Source organism: Theropithecus gelada, chromosome 19 (assembly GCF_003255815.1).
Source record: "Theropithecus gelada isolate Dixy chromosome 19, Tgel_1.0, whole genome shotgun sequence".
NCBI lineage: Eukaryota > Metazoa > Chordata > Mammalia > Primates > Cercopithecidae > Theropithecus > Theropithecus gelada.
In genome coordinates, this window is record NC_037687.1 from 47,291,266 (window position 1) to 47,310,161 (window position 18,896).

The 18,896-nt window shown below is 50.2% G+C and overlaps 1 protein-coding gene across 2 annotated transcripts in view; it reads left to right on the forward strand.

Moving 5' to 3' along the window:
- The window catches only part of ANKRD27 (ankyrin repeat domain 27), an 82,517-nt gene that overhangs the window by 19,672 nt on the left and 43,949 nt on the right, over positions 1-18,896 (forward strand). For both annotated transcript variants that reach the window (XM_025368673.1, XM_025368672.1), the window contains exons 3-12: positions 7,140-7,250; positions 10,774-10,930; positions 13,200-13,354; positions 14,046-14,105; positions 14,193-14,246; positions 14,325-14,390; positions 14,475-14,551; positions 15,557-15,678; positions 16,998-17,076; positions 17,908-18,040. In XM_025368673.1, coding sequence (XP_025224458.1) covers positions 7,140-7,250; positions 10,774-10,930; positions 13,200-13,354; positions 14,046-14,105; positions 14,193-14,246; positions 14,325-14,390; positions 14,475-14,551; positions 15,557-15,678; positions 16,998-17,076; positions 17,908-18,040 — 1,014 coding nt within the window. The remainder of the gene's footprint in view (positions 1-7,139; positions 7,251-10,773; positions 10,931-13,199; positions 13,355-14,045; positions 14,106-14,192; positions 14,247-14,324; positions 14,391-14,474; positions 14,552-15,556; positions 15,679-16,997; positions 17,077-17,907; positions 18,041-18,896) is intronic.

Here is an 18,896-nt window from a genome sequence, read left to right on the forward strand (position 1 = left end):
AGCTCTGCCATCAGAAACCGGGTTTCTTTTTTTTTTTTTTTTGAGCCTGTTGCTCAGGCTAGAGTGCAGTGGCACGATCTCGACTCTGACTCTCTGCAATCTCTGCCTCCCGGGTTCAAGCGATTTGTCTCAGCCTCCTGAGTAGCTGGGATTACAGGCACAAGCCACCATGCCCGGCTAATTTTTTTTTTGAAACAGAGTCTTGCTCTGTCACCTAGGCTACATTGCAGTGGCGCAATCTCGGATCACTCCAATGTCCGCCTCCCGGGTTCAAGCAATTTTCCTGCCTCAGCCTCCTGAGTAGCTGGGACTACAGGCGTGCGCCACCACGCCCAACTAATTTTTGTATTTTTAGTGGAGACGGGGTTTCACCATATTGGCCAAGGTGGTCTCGATCTCTTGACCTCATGATCCACCTGCCTTGGCCTCCCAACATACTGGGATTACAGGCGTGAGCCACCACAGCCGGCCTAAGTTTTGTATTTTTAGTAGGGATTTGGTTTCACTATGTTGTCCTGGCTGGTCTCGAACTCCTGGCCTCAAGTGATCCACCCGCCTCCGTCTCCCAAAGAGAAGCTAGGTTTCTTGACATCTTTTCCAGTTTTTATGATTAGTTTTGTGATTCATATTTCTTCACCACAATCTTCTTACTTTAGATTTTAGAAGCCAAAAAGTTCATTATTTAAAAAATTAGAGAATATAGCTCTTTCCAAATAAAAATCTCATAAAATTCACCAAAGGCATTCATTGTCATCATTCATTGTCATCAGTTCATTCCACAGCAATTTTTAAAAGCTACTGTATGCAAGACACTTTGCTTGATGGTGGGGATTCACCAAGAAGCAGAAACACATCACTACCTTTTTTTTTTGAGATAAGGTCTTGCTCTGTCCCCCAGGCTGGGCTAGAGTACAGTGATGTGAACATGGCTCACTGCAGCCTCAGACCTCTAGAATCAAGCAGTCCTTCTGCCTCAGCCTCCCAAGTAGCTGGGACTACAAGCTTGTGCCACCATGCCTGGCTGGTTTTTATTTTTTGTAGAGATGGGGTCTCACTATGTTGCCCGGGCTATTCTTGAACTCCTGGCCTCAAATGGTCCTCCTGCCTCGGCCTCCCAAAGTGCTGGGATTACAGGCGTGAGCTGCCATGCCTGGCCGTAGATTATCATCTTTACCCTCATGGAGCTTAAATTCTAGTGTGAGAGATGATCATTTACTGAGCAAGTGCATACTAATTACGATGGTGGTGAGTGTTGCAGAGGAAATGTACAGGACGCAGGGCAGGCATGGATCAGGGAACGCCTGGCTATACTGCAGGAATATTTCCTCCCTTCCTAGCTTCGTTGTATGATATTTAAACTACTGTCTAGACAAGTGCATATATTCATATATATCTTTAGCTTTTTAGAAGTGTCACGCTGTGGCATAGTTATTTCTGTGGAAGCTCTTTAGGGAAGCTCTATCTTGCTCAGCATGGCGTTACTGAGCCCGGTGGCTGCCACTCCAAGCTTTTCTTTTTCTTTCTTTTCTTTTCTTTCTTTCTTTTTTTTGAGACAGGGTCTCACTCTGTTGCCCAGGCTGGAGTGCAGTGGCACAGTCAGGGCTTACTGCAACCTCAACCTCCCAGGCTCAGGCAATCCTCCCACCTCAGCCTTGAGTAGCTGGGACAACAGTCACACTCCACTATGCCTGGCTAATTTTTGCAATTTTTTTTTTTTTTTTGGAGACAGAGTCTCACTGTGTTGCCCAGGCTGGAGTGTAGTGGCTCTATCTCGGCTTGCTGCAACCTCCGCCTCCCGGGTTCAAGCGATTCTTCTACCTCAGCCTACCAAGTAGTTGGGATTACAGGCACCCACCACCATGCCTGGCTGATGTTTGTATTTTTAGCAGAGATGGGGTTTCACTATGTTGACCAGGCTTGTCTTGACCACAGCCACTGTGCCCGGCACAACACAGGACTTTTGACGTGCTCCATTTCCAACCTGGCGGTGTTCACCCCTCCTTGGGCAACATGGTGGTCCCCCACTCCTGGGAGGTCACCATACTGATGCCAAACTTAGTATGGAGATGCAATCAGCATAGCTCACGACATCCCAGAGCTCCTGGGCTCCAGCAATCCTCCTGCCTCAGCCTCCTGAGTAGCTGGGACTATAGGCCTGTGCCAACATGACGGGCAACCTCACTGATACAAATACACCAAACAAGGCTGAGGAAGATCAGAGGTTCACTGCTGCCCCCTGTGGACCCCAGCAGTTCCTGTGGATGCCCTGGATCTCAGGAGGAGCTGGAGCGAGGGTCTGGGGTTCTGTGGGGGAACCCTGGATGGTACAGCCTAAGAAGAATCTCCATTCTCTGGTGTCCCCGAAAGGAAGGCGACAAGGTAGAAAAGTTCATTCAAAATCCCTCGTTTGTTAAAGTGAGCTTGAGTGGAATCCCATGACTTGTAGCTGAAAAGCACTTAGTTGGCCAGGCATGGTGGCTCACACCTATAATCCCAGCACTTTGGGAGGCCAAGGCAGGAGGATTGCCTGAGGTCAGGAGTTCAAGGCCAGCCTGGGCAAGAAATTGAGACCCCTGTCTCTACAAAAATTACAAAAGTTAGGCCAATGCAGTGGCTCATGCCTGTAATCCCAGCACTTTGGGAGGCCGAGGCAGGCGGATCATTTGAGGTCAGGAGTTCACGACCAGCCTGGCCAACATGGTGAAAACCCATATCTACTAAAAATACAAAAATTAGCTAGGTGTGGTGGTGCGCACTGTTAATCCCAGCTGCTTGGATGGCTGAGGCATAGAATCCATTGAACCCTGGAGGCAGAGGTTGCAGTGAGCCGAGATTGCACCACTGCACTCCAGCCCAGGCGACAGAGCAAGACTCTATCTCCAAAAAGAAAAAAAAAACAAAAAAAAAACCTCCCGTGCTGATCAGTAGTGGGACTGCACCTCTCAATAGCCACTGCACTCCAGCCTGAGCAACATAGATGCCATCCTTTTTGTCACCTCTAAGGGATCTCTGTGGCCTCAGCAGTTGAATGCCAAATATCTTTCCATGAAGTTTGGGCATCGTACCAACTTTATTTCATTTTTAATATTTTGGTAGAGATAGGGTCTCACTATGTTGCCCAGGCTGGTCATGACCTTGTACCAAGTTTGACTGCCCTTGAGTCTGCCTTGGAGATCAGAGTCTTTTATTAGACTGCAAAAAATGTGAAATCACCGCTTAAAAACATGTGTCTTGACCGGGCATGGTAGCTCACGCCTGTAATCCCAGCACTTTGGGAGGCTGAGGCGGGTGGATCATGAGGTCAGGAGTTCGAGACCAGTCTGGCCAACACAGTGAAACCTGGTCTCTGCTAAAAATACAAAAAATTAGCCAGGCATGGTGGTAGGCACTTGTAATCCCAGCTACTCAGGAGGCTAAGGCAGGAGGATCGCATGAACCTGGGAGGCAGAGGTTGCAGTGAGCTAAGATCACACCACTGCACTCCAGCCTGGGCAACAGAAGGAGACTCTGCCTCGAAAAACAAAAACAAACAAACAAAAACAAAACAAAACAAAAGAAAACCGTGTCTCCTGCAGAGTGAACTGCGCCATGCTTCTCCCTGCATCCACGCTGCTGGGCCGCCTCTTCTCCGTGTGGCCCTGCAGCAGTGTGTGTGGGGCAGCTGAGCGCGCAGCTTGACTGCTCCTTCCCTCCCCACTGCTACCCGGCCACACCTCGAGCCACCTTCCTTCCCAGGTGCTCCTTTTGTGGGGACGCCCCCCCGCATCCAGGCAGGTGTCTCCTTCCTGCCCTCCTCTGCTATCTGATTGGACAGTGGAAGTGCCTTCTCCTGTGCTCACCCAGATTTCAAATTTCAATCTCAGAGGCCCGTGACACCCCTACTGCTTCTAAAAGTCACCGCTGTGCTTACAGCTATCCGGCTAATTACACACCTGCAGCGTCCTCAGAGCAGGCTGGGCAGGTCTGCGTCCCTGGGGCTGCAGCGCAGGGTTGGAAGTCCTCCAGGTTTCCCAGGTGCACCAGGGGACCGGCCCCTTTGCCTATAAGTAAAACAAAAATTTCAAAGGAGATTAAACTTGGTCCTTTTATTGAGGTGTCTGATTTAACGGGGTAAGCAGGCTCCGGGGGCCTAGTCTGGGAACCCAGCGGCATGTCTTCTAAGCCCCAGGAACTGACTTTCATCCAAGCTAAGGGCGCTGAGACCCCTGCTCCAGTTCTCAGGATTTATTTAGTATAGACGCTGCCAACAAGCCGTGGCCATCCACTCCACGCCAGGCACCGTGCCAGGTTTCAGGGTTACACGATCAGTAGGGAACTTGGCATGCCTTCAGGGAATTCCAGAAACAGGTCATTTGCAGGCCAGAGGAATGAGTGTCAGGATGAAAGGCAGTGTGGGCAGTTGTGGAGTGCTTAATTCGGCCTGAGGAGGAGGCAGGAGGGCGCCCTGGAGTAGGCGCCACTCAGGCAGATTCTTGCTTTTTATTTGACTTTTCTTTCCTTCTTTCTTTCTTTTGAAATGGGGTCTTGCTCTGTCACCCGCGCTGGAGTGTAGTGGCGTGATCTCGGCTCACTGCAACCTCCGCCTCCTGGGCTCAAGCGATCCTCCTGTCTTAGCCTCCTTAGCTGGGACTACAGGCGTGCACCACCATGCCTGGGTAATTTTTGTATTTTTTGTGGAGACGGGGTTTTGCCCTGTCGCCCAGGCTGGTCTCGAACTCCTGGACTCAAGTGATCCACCCGCCTCGGCCTCCCAAAGTGCTGTGATTACAGGCATGCACCACGGCGCCTGTCTCCTTTGGTTTTTCCCCATAAAATGCAGCTCTTGCAGGACTTTCTTTCTCTGCCCACGCTGCCCCCGGGATGGAGTTTCGCTCTTGTAGCCCAGGCTGCAGTGCAATGGTGCGATCTTGGCTCACTGCAACCTCCGCCTCCCGGGTTCAAGCGATTCTCCTGCCTCAGCCTCCTGAGTAACTGGGATTACAAGCGGCCGCCACCACGCCTGGCTAATTTTTGTCGCCACCACGCCTGGCTAATTTCTGTATTTTTAGTTGTAGAGATGGGGTTTCGCCATGTTGGCCAGACTGGTCTCAAACTCCTGACCTCAGGTGATCCACCTGCCTCCGCCTCCCTAAGTGTTGGGATTACAGGCGTGAGCCACCGCACCTGGCCTTTCTTTAATTACTGTTATTTTAAAAATTCTTTATAAAGGGGCTAGAATAAACCATTTTTTGGTTAAGCCTTGACATTTCTCGGTCCCCACCTTCTGGTCTTCACGGTAACTCTGAACTTTGTCTATGCCGGTAACTCTGAAAAGTCTTTGCCGGCTCTAAAATCTCCACAGCTACTCCAGAAGTAGTCTGAAGCCCCCTAAGGGATAGCCTGGAGGCCGTTGGCCTAGCTGCCCACCCCCTCCTCCGGGCCTGACTCCTTCCCAGTCTCAGCAGGATTGCTGTGGGGGTGGGTGGAGCCTGAGAGCCCAGCGTTGGCTTCTGCTTGCTATGAAATGCTCTGGGCAGCAGGAGCCTCTCTCTTTCTTGGCATAGGAGGAACTAGAGCTCCGTTTTGTGTCTGCCAGAAAACTGGATGGGGGAAGGGTTGGTCCTGAGGGCCCCCGATTTACCCAGCAAACATGCACTGGGCACCTGCCTCGTGTCCTGTAGCGTGCTTGGCAGTGGGGATGCCGTGAATGGGGCCAGGCGTGCGTTATGCAAGTGGGGGAGGCGGAGAAGGTGATGCGAACAAGCAGGCAGCATGTGGGCACAGTGGGACAGAGTTCTGTGAGGCCCCTTTGAAGTTCCTGCTTCCCGGAGACCAGATGAAGGCCCTCTAGCCACGGCACTTCCTTGAATGGGATGGTGTGAGCCCTTCATGTGCAGCTGGAGGGGGCCATCTTTGACTTCAAGCATTAAACACCCGAGGACTGGTTCTTTAGATCCCATTGCCTGTGGCCCACTTTGGCCTCTAGGATCTTCTTTCTTTTCTGCCAACTGCAGTGGTGAGGCCACTTGGAAGCCTTGAGGTCGTTTCTTCTAGCCTAACATCTAAGGGCCTCGCTTTATTTTAATTTTTTATTAAAATTTCAGATTATTATGTTTAATTTCAAACAGATAAAGGTAGAAAGAATAATACAATGGACCAGGCACAGTGGCTCCTGACTGTCATCCCAGCACTTTGGGAGGCCAAGGTGGGCTCCCCATGGATGATGGTTTCCTTCTACTCTTTTCTTTATGCTTTTTTTTTTGGAGACAGCTCTCTCACCCAGGCTGAAGTGAAGTGGCGTGATCTCAGCTCACTGCAACCTCTGCCTCCCAGGCCTAGGTGATCCTCCCACCTGAACCTCCCAAGCAGCTGGGACTATAGGCGTGCACCACCATGCCCAGCTAATTTTTTTGTTCCGTTTTTGTGTTTGTTTTTTGTTTCTTTAGTAGAGACAGGGTTTTACCATATGGCCCGGGCTGGTCTCAAACTCCTGACCTCAAGTGATCCGCCTGCCTCAGCCGCCCAAAGTGCTGGCATTACAGGCGTGTGCCACCGCGCCTGGCTAATTTTTGTATTTTTAGTAGAGCCAGGGTTTTGCCATGTTGGCCAGACTGGTCTAGAACTCCTGACCTCAAGTGATCGACCTGCCTTGGCCTCTCAAAGTGCTACGATTATAGGCATGAGCCACCGCGCCTGGCCGTGTTTCTTTTTTGAATGGTAGGAGAAAGTGTGATTTTTCGTCTTCCCTTTTCTGTACTTTGCAAGTGCTCCTGTCTTCATCTGCACTTGTCCCTGAGGCCCTGGGTCCTTGTAACTGCACTGCTGAGAATAGACAGGAAGCCTGGGGCCCCTAGCTTGGGGGAGGACCCAGCAAGTGTGGGAAGGAGCCGTCAGCCTCTACCTCTGAAGGTGGAGAAGGATTTGTACTGTTCTGCTCCTCTGCCTGATTCCATCACAACAGCAGCAACAACAGCAGCAGCAGCAGCAGCAGATCAACTCAGCTGGCAGCCACTGTGGCCGTGTTGGCAAGGGACCTCGGGCGTTCTCTCTGCCAGCAGGTCCCACTGTGTGTCCAGCTGGAGCGCCTTTGGGCACACCCTGTTCTGCTGAGGTGGTAAATGGCACGTCTGTCTAATGTTCCCCCGAATTGTTTTTTCTAGGTCTTAGTACCCTGCAAAGGAAGCCTGTCGAGCAGCATCCAGTCTACTTGTCAGTTTGAGTCCTACATTTTGATACCTGTGGAAGAACATTTTCAGACCTTAAATGGAAAGGTATTCATTTCTTGGTGGGTGGGCCAGGGTCACCTACTCCATGTTTGGGACCAGAGGGGAGGGAAGAGAGTCCCGTTCTCAGCCTTTCACGGCTACTGGCAATGGTGGCATTTGACACACGCTGCAGCCCCGTGGGGGGCTAGAGGGACCCTGCCTTTGTGGTGGAGGAAAGGGAGGTGGTGACAGTGAGCAGGACCCCAGCTGCTGCCTTGAAGGCCGGGAGGTGCCGAGTGTCTCTCCCTGAGCCCGTGATGGGGTGTCTGCCATGTGTCACTGGAATACCTCCTCCTTGCTGATGTCCGAGCCAGAGGAAGTTGCTTTATCCCAGTACCATGAAAAGCTTGTCAGTTTCTTGGCCCCAAATAGGACATCAGGGATGACTATTGTAGTTTTTAAAAGCTTTTTGTTTCGGCTGGGCATGGTGGCTCATGCCTGTAATCCTAGCACTTTGGGAGGCCGAGGCAGGAGAATCACTTGAGGCCAGGAGTTTGAGACCAGCCTGGATAACACAGCGAGACCTCATCTCTGCCAAAAATAAAAATAAAAAAATTAGCCAGATGTGATGGTGCGTGCTTATAGTCCCAGCTACTTGGGAGGCAGAGGTGGGAGAATTGCTTAAGCCCAGGAGTTTGAGCTTGCAGTAAGCCATGATTGTGCTACCCCCCTGTAGCCTGGGCAACAGAGCGAGACCCTGTCTGGGGGAAAAAAAAAAAAAAACGCCCAAAAAACAATCTTTTGTTTTGAAATAATTTCAAATGTTTTAGTAAAGTCAAAAAAACTCTTAAACATGCTTCCCCCCAAGCTGTTAACGTTCTTGCCACATTGGTTGTTTTTTTTTTTTTTTGAGACGGAGTTTTGCTCTGTCGCCCAGGCTGGAGTGCAGTGGTGCCATCTCGGCTCACTGCAAGCTCCGCCTCCTGAGTTCACGCCATTCTCCTGCCTCAGCCTCCCAAGTAGCTGGGACTACAGGCGCCCGCCACCTCACCCGGCTAGTTTTTTTGTATTTTTAGTAGAGATGGGGTTTCACCGTGTTAGCCAGGATGGTCTCGATCTCCTGACCTCGTGATCCGCCCGTCTTGGCCTCCCAAAGTGCTGGGATTACAGGCTTGAGCCACCGCGCCCGGCCACCACACATTGGTTGTTTTATCTCTCTCGACACATTATTATTTTGAATCTTTTTTTTTTTTCAAACAGAATCTCGCTCTGTCACCAGGCTGGAGTGCAGTGGTGTGATCTCGACTCAGTGCACCCAACCTCTACCTCCCGGGTTCAAACGATTCTCCTGCCTCGGTCTCCTGAGTAGCTGGGACTACAGGCATGCGCCACCATGCCCAGCTAATTTTTGTGTTTTTAGTAGAGACGGGGTTTCACGGTGTTTCCAGGATGGTCTTGATGTCTCGACCTCATGATGTGCCCGCCTCAGCCTCCCAAAGTGCTGGGATTACAGGCGTGTGCCCCTGCTCCCAGCCTGAATCTTTTGAGACTAAGTTGCAGGCACTGTGCCCTTTAGCCCAAGACAGTTCAGTGTATTTCCCAAGAACAGGCATTCTCTTATGTAACCACAATGCAGTGATCGAACTCAGATAATTTAGCATTTTTTTTCTTCTTAGCTCTGGAATCACACAGTGCATTTTTTTTTTTTGGAGACAGAGTCTCACTCTGTCACCCAGGCTGGAGTGCAGTAGCTCAGTCTCAGCTCCTGACCTCAAATGATCCACCCACCTTGGTCTCCCAAAGTGCTTGGATTACAGGCATGAGCCACTGCACCCGGCCTGGATCCTTTTTAAATGTTGCAGCAGAAAAAACATTGAGCTATTTCTCGAGTAGAAGAAATCCTGTGTTCTTTGTGAAAAGAAAAAGAAAGAAAGCTCTCCCTATCTAAGAGATGGAAGTAATCTGGTGCTGCAGTGTGGCCAGGGCTGAATCCCACCTGCTACTCCCTGCACGGCTCACTGTGGTCACGGCCGGGTGCTGGGGACAGACCAGCCGTGCAAAGCCCGACTCCTGTCCTCTTTGTAGATCTGGGTGTCCAAAAGAGAACAAATCAACTAAGCTGACTGACAGCTGGGATGAGGAGATCTGTGGCAGGAAAATAGCAAGCAGTGTGTCTTGTGAGCCACAGGGCAGAGAGCAGGTGCACTGACAACCCCGTGCTTCCTCTCCCCGTCGCAGCACCACGAGCCTCAGCTGCCGTGTCTGAACGCAGCTCCCGCCCCAGTGAGGACAGTGTGGCTGGGCTTCCCTGACCACGGGGATGCCGGGAAAAATAGGGCCATTCCTGAATGGGAATAAAGTCTCCCTCTCTCAGAATCTACCTGCTTCTGCTTTAAAAGCAAAAAAAACCACAAAAAAACAAAAAAAACACAACACATGCCCCCATGGTTAACATCAACAGTGAAAAAAGCTATCAGGTGCCTTCCAACAGCTGACATCATGTGCGTTACAACAGGATACACAGAGGGAGGTAAAACACCCCTTTCAGGGCATTCCTATCAGAAACATCTGACTGTAAAACTCTCTAATTGTCAGGAATCTAATTGTTAAGAAACATCAGACAAATCCTCCCAAACACATGAGGGACGGTCTGCAATACCCAACAAAGATGTCAATGTCCTGAAAGGCGAAGAAAGACCGAAGCACTGTTCAAATGAAGGAAACTAAAAAGATGAACAAATGCACTGTGTGGGCCGGGCGCAGTGGCTCACGCCTGTAATCCCAGCACTGCGGGAGGCCAAGATGGGTGGATCACCTGAGGCCGGGAGTTTGAGACCAGCCTGGCCAACATGGCAAAACCACGTCTCTACTAAAAATATAAAAATTAGCTGGGTGTGGTGGTGGGTGCCTGTGATGCCAGGTACTCAGGAGGCTGAGGCAGGAGAATTGCTTGACCCTGGGAGACGGAGGTTACAGTGAGCCGAGATTGCACCGCTGCACTCCAGCCTGGGTGACGGAGTGAGACTCTGTCTCAAAAGTAAAAAAATAAAAATAGGCCGGGCGCGGTGGCTCAAGCCTCTAATCCCAGCACTTTGGGAGGCCGAGACGGGCGGATCACAAGGTCAGGAGATCGACACCGTCCTGGCTAACCTGGTGAAACCCCGTCTCTACTAAAAAATACAAAAAACTAGCCGGGCGAGGTGGCGGGCGTCTGTAGTCCCAGCTACTCCGGAGGCTGAGGCAGGAGAATGGCGTGAACCCGGGAGGCGGAGCTTGCAGTGAGCTGAGATCCGGCCACTGCACTCCAGGCTGGGCGACAGAGCGAGACTCATCTCAAAAAAATAAATAAATAAATAAATAAAAATAAAAATAAAATTAATTCGGGTATCTTGCAGCCACAGTTACTAGGCCAACAAAGAGGAAACATTTTAGTATCAAAACGAACAAAACAGGAGAGCATTTGTGCCGCAGCAAACCCACACTGGGGTGAAGGCCATAGGGTCTGGTTACGTGCTGCGTTGGGGGCCAGGCTGAGAGTGGGACATGGTTGCCCCGACTGCTGGTTCAGTGATGGCTTTCTTGTTTGCAGGATGTCTTTATACAAGGGAACAGGATTAAATTAGGAGCTGGTTTTGCCTGTCTTCTCTCAGTGCCCGTTCTCTTTGAAGAAACTTTCTACAATGAAAAAGAAGAGAGTTTCAGCATCCTGTGTATAGCCCATCCTTTGGAAAAGAGAGAGAGTTCAGGTATTCTGGGAGAAAAAACCCTTTTCTCCTGTTTTAGAGAAATGTGTTTGTTGAACTTGTTCCTGACTTAACTGTCGAAAGGTTAAACAAGGCCGGGTATGGTGGCTCGCGCCTGTAATCCCTGCACTTTGGGAGGGCAAGGCGCGAGGATCACTTGAGGCCAGGAGTTCAAAACTAGCCTAGACAACATGGCGAGACCCCGTCTCTATAAAAAATTTAAAAAATCAAGCCAGCCATGGTGGCTCATGCCTGTAATCCCAGCACTTTGGGAGGCTGAGGCAGGCAGATTACTTGAGACCAGAAGTTCAAGATCAGCCTGGTCAACAGGGTGAAACCCCATCTCTACTAAAAATACAAAACTTAGCTAGGTATGGTGGCGTGCCCCTGTAATCCCAGCTACTCAGGAGGCTGAGGCAGGAGAATTGCTTGAACCCAGAAGGCGGAGGTTGCAGTGAGCTGAGATCACGCCGCTGCACTCTATCCTGGGTGACAGAGTGAGACTGTCTCAAAAATAAAAAATAGGCCAGGCGCGGTGGCTCACGCCTGTAATCCTAGCACTCTGGGAGGCTGAGGTGGGCGGATTACCTGAGGTCAAGAGTTCAAGACCAGCCTGGCCAACATGGTGAAACCCCATCTCTACTAAAATACAAAAAAATTAGGTGCAGTGGTGCACTCCTGTAATCCCAGCTACTCGGAAGGCTGAGGCAGGAGAATCACTTGAACCTGGGACAGGGAGGTTGCCGTGAGCCGAGATTGCACCACTGCACTCCAGCCTGGGCTACAGAGTGAGAATTTGCCTCAAAAAAAAAAAACAGATAAAAATTAGCTGAGCATGGTGGTGCATGCCTGTAGTCTCAGTTATTCAAGAGGCTGAGGTGGGAGGGTCACTCGAGCCTAGGAATTCAAGGCTGCACTGAGCCGTGATCACACCACTGCACTCTAGTGTGGGCTACAGAGCAGGACCCTATCTCCAAAAACAAAAACAATAAAATTATTATTATTATTTAATTATTTTTGAGACAGAGTCTTGCTCTGTTGCCAGGCTGGAGTGCAGTGGCATAATCTCAGCTCACTGCAACCTCCAGCTCCTGGGTTCAAGCGATTCTCCTGCCTCAGCCTCCTGAGTAGCTGGGATTATAGGCGTCCACCACCACACCCAGCTAATTTTTGTATTTTTAATAGAGACAGGGTGTCACCACGTTGGCCAGGATGGTCTTGATCTCTTTTTTTTTTTTTTTTTTTTTTTTTTTGAGACGGAGTCTCGCTCCGTCGCCCAGGCTGGAGTGCAGTGGCCGGATCTCAGCTCACTGCAAGCTCCGCCTCCTGGGTTTACGCCATTCTCCTGCCTCAGCCTCCGAGTAGCTGGGATTACAGGTGCCTGCCACCTCGCCCGGCTAGTTTTTTGTATTTTTTAGTAGAGACGGGGTTTCACCGAGTTAGCCAGGATGGTCTCCATCTCCTGACCTTGTGATTCACCCGTCTCGGCCTCCCAAAGTGCTGGGATTAGAGGCTTGAGCCACCGCGCCCGGCCGATCTCGATCTCTTGACCTTGTGATCTGCCCGCCTCAGCCTCCCGAAGTACTGGGATTACAGGCGGGAGCCACCACGCCCGGCCAATAAATTATTTTTTTAAAAAGGTTAAACATCCTGGAAAATATTCAAGAGCCACATGGAGACTTATATCATCGTTTCCAGTGGTTCCTCCTAGAACTTAAAGTCACTGGGCTGAGGAGGTGTGGATCGGGGCTACTGTTGCACAGGTCGGGCATTGCACAATTCCAGGAGGCAGCATTCACGCAGACCTCAGCCTGCCTGTGATCAACCCGGGATGTGACTGTTGCCCCCATGAGTTGTGCAAAGTGGTAGCCCCAGCTTTGTCTCTGGGTCTCAGCTTCAGGGCTGGCTCTTACAGCGCCCAGCTCCAGCATGGTGCTTCTTTGAGATTTTGTTATTTTTAATAAATAATAATTCTTCATTCGCCCCAGGAAATTGAGATAACAGTGTGCAGGATGCCCACTGAGGCTCTTACTGTCAGGAATCGGGGTCTTGCCGATGGTCCCACATAGTTTGGTTTTGTCCCAGGAAGAGGCCTTGAGAGGACCAGGCTCTCTGGACTCCAGGGTGTCCTGTAACTGGGCTGTTCTTGTGCAGTGTCTTGGAATAAGGACATTTGCCCTCCTCCGCAGAGGGCCTAGACCCTCTAGGGTAGGATAGGACAGAGTCAGGAACCAGCCGAGGCTTCAGCAGGCCCGACTTGTTTCTTTTTCAGAAGAGCCTTTGGCACCCTCAGATCCCTTTTCCCTGAAAACCATTGAAGATGTGAGAGAGTTCTTGGGAAGACACTCCGAGCGATTTGACAGGAACATCGCCTCTTTCCACCGAACATTCCGAGAATGCGAGAGGAAGAGCCTCCGTCACCACATAGTCAGTAGCCGTGCTGTCCTTTGCCTGGCATGCCCTGTCTCAGTTCAGTGCAGGGCACCGGGAACCCTCAGTTTTCTCTGGAACTGCCTGGTGCTGCCTTACTGTTTGAAGTCTTTTAAAAATGTTTCTCTCTAACTATAAAAGTAGTTTAGCCGGGCATGGTGGTGCAAGCCTGTCTTCCCAGCACTTTGGGAGGCCAAGATGGGAGAATCTCTTGAGGCTGGGAGTTTAAGACCAGCCTGGGCAACATAGAAAGACCCCATCGCTACAGAAAATACAAAAATTAGCCAGGTGTGGTGGCATGCACGTGTATTCCCAGCTACTTGGGAGGCGGAGGTGGGAGGATCACTTTAGCTCAGGCATTTGAGACTGCAGCGTGCTGTCGTCATACCACTGCACTCTACTTTGGGCAACAAAGTGAGACCCTTTCTCTTAAAAAAACAAAAACAAAAACCAAGTGGTATAAGCCATGAGGAAGTATAAAAATGAGTATTATTATCCTCTTGTTAACCCCAAGGGGAAATTTCTCCTGCTTTTAATGCATACACACCTAAAAAAAAAAAAGTTGAGAAAAATCATGTAATTGACTTGATAAAGCTTGTGTTAACCCTTGAAACTCTGGGCGCTTTACCTGCTCTGGCTCCCACGTCATGGCCTCGCTGGTAAGGTCCCTCTGCTCTGTGTGGTTTAGGACTCAGCAAATGCTCTCTACACCAAATGCCTCCAGCAGCTTCTGAGGGACTCTCACCTGGTAAGCAGCAAGACTTCCGAGAGGGAGGATTGCGGTGCACCCCCATGCAAATCCAAGCCCTTTCACTGTGCTTCTCTTGCCCTCTAGAAAATGCTCGCCAAGCAGGAGGCCCAGATGAGCCTGATGAAGCAGGCAGTGGAGGTGAGGTTGGGGCGGAATGGCTGGGAGGCACACCCTGTTGCCTGCTCACACCCTGAATGGGATCTGTTGATTCCACAGATGTACGTCCATCATGAAATTTACGACCTGATCTTTAAATACGTGGGGACCATGGAGGCAAGCGAGGTAGGTTCTCAGTTATTATCACCCAAGATGGAAGCCTGCTGTGCTTTTTGAGAAATTTGAAGGTTCGTTAAAATCTGTTGTTAGGATGCTGCCTTTAACAAAATCACAAGAAGCCTTCAAGATCTTCAGCAGAAAGATATTGGTGTGAAACCGGAGTTCAGGTAAGGGTTCACGCCACAGCGCTTGGTGTTCTCGGAGGCAGGGGCGCTGTCTTCTCCTGGAAGTAGGCCCTCTCAGTGGCAGAGGCGACACGCGGATTTGACATGGTTGGTTCTGAGGAACAGTGCAGTTACTTGCAACCAAAGATGAAGGGCTACCCTTTACAGGTGACTGTGTGTAGCCATCCCCCTCCCACACTGTGCACCAGCACGCCGACTGGATGGAAGCCACTAGGCACGGGGTTTTGTGCAGCTGGTCCCCATGCCCCAAGTGGGCTTATAATTTGCCCACGTGGTTTCTGCATGCAGGGGACATCCCACCTGCCCACCCAAGGGAACCTTGCCATAGAGGCACCTACTTAGGAGTTAATTTAAGTTTCATTTTTTTTAATTTTAATTTTTTTTTTGTTTTTGAGACAAAGTCTCACTCTATTGCCCAGGCTGGAGTGCAGTGGCGTGATCTCGGCTCACTGCAACGTCCGCCTTCCGAGTTCAAGTGATTCTCCTGCCTCAGCCTCCCGAGTAGCTGGGATTACAGGTGCATACCACCACGCCCTGCTAATTTTTGTATTTTTTAGTGGAGACGGGGTTTCACCTTGTTGGCCAGGCTGTTCTTGAACTCCTGACCTCAAATGATCTGCCCACCTTGGCTTACAAGTGCTGAGATTACGGGTGTGAGCCACTGCACCTGGCCTAATTTAAGTTTCATTGGGACACAAAAATGTTTCACCTCCCACAACCGTCTTTGGGTTATTTCCCTCTAGGAATAGGATTTTTTTTTTTTTTCCACTTTCTTGTACAGCTGTATCACCTGGCAGCCTGAATGGGATTGAAGGCTGTTCTGTTTTGCCGCTGACTTGAGTCAGATGACTTGTCAGTATCTGTTTTTGTGTTTCCTTCCTTCTGGTTTGTTGTGAGAAGTGTAGACCCTGAGATGTATTCTTAGATCCAGGCCAAAGACTTCTCTTACTGTGCTCTGAAGTTGTCACTTTCCAAATTATTTTGCAGCTTTAACATACCTCGTGCCAAAAGAGAGCTGGCTCAGCTGAACAAATGCACCTCCCCACAGCAGAAGCTTGTCTGCTTGCGAAAGGTGGTGCAGCTCATCACACAGTCTCCAAGCCAGAGAGGTTTGTGCTTGGGAAGGGGCCTGGCCAAGGGGGAGATGCTACATCCAGATGAAAAAGCAAAGAGTGATGCTATCGTAAGGGATTTTTATGGGGCTGGGCACGGTGGCTCACCTCTGTAACCCCAGTGCTTTGGGAGGCCAAGGTGGGAGGATCACTTGAGGCCAGGAATTGGAGCTGTAGTGAGCTGTGATCACACCAGTGTACTCCAGTCTGGGTGACAGAGCGAGACCCCTTCTCAAAAAAAAAAAAAACAAGGAAAAGTCAATAAGGAAGAGACATGAGATATAGCTATATGTGTAGATAAGGGATGATCCTGAGTATATCGAATGAAATAAAGAGGAATGCATATGGTAGACTTCCAGCCAGCAGCATCAAAGAAAGGGGGACAGCTGTGTAGCCACGATGTGATGGTGAGCTCATAGCTGTCCTGGACAGATGTGCAGGAAGCAGCAGCAGGAGCCTCTGGGAAAAGAGACTGGCTGGCGGGGATGGGAGGAACATTCACAGTTTACTCTTTTGTATTGTTTGAATTTTTAAACGTGAATGAATTACTTAAAATTTCAAAATGAAAAAAAAGTGAAACTCCACATGGGCAGTGGACTCCATGTCTATAAAGTGGAAGTGACCTTAGGAAGGACCTTAGTGACTTTAGGAAGAAAGAGGCTTTTGGTGATGGCTCTGGACTCATCTTCATTTTGTATCACTGTAGCCACCTCCCTGGGCTCTTTCACTGTCCAGGAGGGTGGCAAGGCATGGTCTGCTTGGAGTTAACATCTCCTTTTTTTTTTTTTTTTTTTTGGTTTTAAGAGACAGGGTCTCACTCTGTCACCCAGGCTGGGTGCATTTGTAGGTCACTGTACTGCATCCTTGAACTCCTGAGCTCAAGTGATCCTCTTGCCTCAGCCTCCCAAGTACCTCGGATTGCAGGCATGCACCACCACACTTGGCTAATTTTCGTATTTTTTGTAGAGGTGGGGGTCTTGCTATATTGCCCAGGCTGGTCTCAGACTCCTGGCCTCAAGCAATTCTCCCATCTTGGCCTCCCAAAGCTCTGGGATTATAGGCGCATGCCGCCGTATCTGGCCTGAGTTATTAATATCTTGTTTTGGTCATGTTCTGAAAATGTTGGGCATTCTTTTCCCTCTGGACCTGACATCTGATCAGGACACTGTAAAGGAGCTTGTGCAATGACATTTCTTCCCCAATGTATGATCTCCTTGATATGTGGTTTCGCAAGGTTTGCAGTGGTAGGGAGTTGATACGCTTGTCAGTCCATTTGAATCTCATGATGGCATTGAATGTGTGTTTCCCCTTTGCAGTGAACCTGGAGACCATGTGTGCTGATGATCTGCTATCAGTCCTGTTATACTTGCTTGTGAAAACGGAGATCCCTAATTGGTAACATTTTCCGTTAAGATGCTCTTTTAAAAATGGCAGCGCTTGACCGGGCACGGTGGCTCACGCGTGTAATCCCAGCACTTTGGGAGGCTGAGGCAGGTGGATCACGAGGTCAGGAGATCGAGACCATCCTGGCTAACGTGGTGAAACCCCGTCTCTACTAAAAAATACAAAAAAAATTAGCCAGGCATGGTGGCGGGCGCCTGTAGTCCCAGCTACTCGGAAGGCTGAGGCAGGAGAATGGCGTAAACCCGGGAGGTGGAGCTTTCAGTGAGCCAAGATGGCACCACTGCACTCCAGCCTGGGCAACAGAGCAAGACTCCATCTCAAAAAAAAAAAAAAAAAAAAAAAAAAAGGCAGCACTGCACTGTGGTAGTTCTAATATAACTCTAGGAGAAGCCCACCTTCAGTTGGACACCTGTTATGAGGTAGGTGTGGAGCCTCCCTCGCTTCATCTATCCACTTACAGATGGGGAAACCAAGGCCCAGAGAGCTTATGTTTCTTGTTCTGGAACGAGTGTCTAGGCAGTGCTTGAGCAGAAAGCTGATTGCCATTCTTTCTGGCCCCGAACCCATCATCTTCCCCCTGGAACCCACAGCTCAGTTTACAGTAATCAGCTTCCTAAAGACTATTTCAGGGAACTAGCTAGTCATTTTACTTGTGTTCCTAATCGCACATGCTCTGCAGAGAGACCCAGGGGAGCGTGGTGGTAGCTCCCGGAGCGAACCGACACTTTAGGTATTTGGTCAGTCGCCCGAGCCAATAATACTGTTTTTGCAGAAGTGTGACTTGAATAGACAACAACGTAACTTTTTTCTTCCTTTCATTAGGATGGCAAATTTGAGTTACATCAAAAACTTCAGGTTCAGCAGCTCGGCAAAGGATGAACTGGGATACTGCCTGACCTCATTCGAAGCTGCCATCGAATACATTCGGCAAGGAAGCCTCTCCGCTAAACCCCCTGTAAGAGCTCACCCCTGCCCTGGCCTTCCTTTGTGGGCATCATGGTTCCCTTGATAGGGTGCTGGGGTTGATATGTGGGCAGAGATTTTCTTAAATTGCCTCCCATGAATGGGGCCTCAGCTGTTTGAGGGCTGTGAGTCTTGAAAATCACTCAGTGAAAACACCAAGCCCCCAGTTGGTGGTAAAAGTTGGTGGGTTATCATTGGGATTTTCATTGTTAATATCCTACTTCATTAGTCCCCGTCCTCTCCAAAGACATGTGGGTACAAAGGGAAGCCAGAAGCAGGGAATTTTGATTTCTTGACCTTGATATTCAAGAAGTGATGTCACGGAATCCCTGGGCTGTCGCCTTTCCAGCCAGAAATCTCTGTGGCTGGTAAGCTCCTTTGCCTGAGTTTTGTTCAGGCCTGCTGGGCCTGTTTCACCCTCCTGGCCTGGTAGGCTGCACTTGGCTTGCGCTGCTGGCCCAGATCCCACGCCTGCTGAGGGCAAGCCAGGTGTGGAATGGCGAGGGGTATGTGAGCAAGTGCAGGGTCCGGGCTTGTTTCACCCTCCTGGCCTGGTAGGCTGCACTTGGCTTGCGCTGCTGGCCCAGATCGCATGCCTGCCGAGGGCAAGCCAGGTGTGGAGTGGCAAGGGGTATGTGAGCAAGTGCAGGGTCCGGCCACTGCACACAACCGGGCATGGTGTTCTGACTGAGGTGGTGTGGGTAACTCCAAGTTGCTCGTGCAGGGTCCTGCTCCATGCAAGGATGCAGCTAGAGCAGGCATACGGTAGGCCGCTTCCATGGTGGGCACTGGTGAACACAGTGGTGCCTGGAAGCTTGGAGAGACCAGGAACTGCAGAGCCCCAAGGA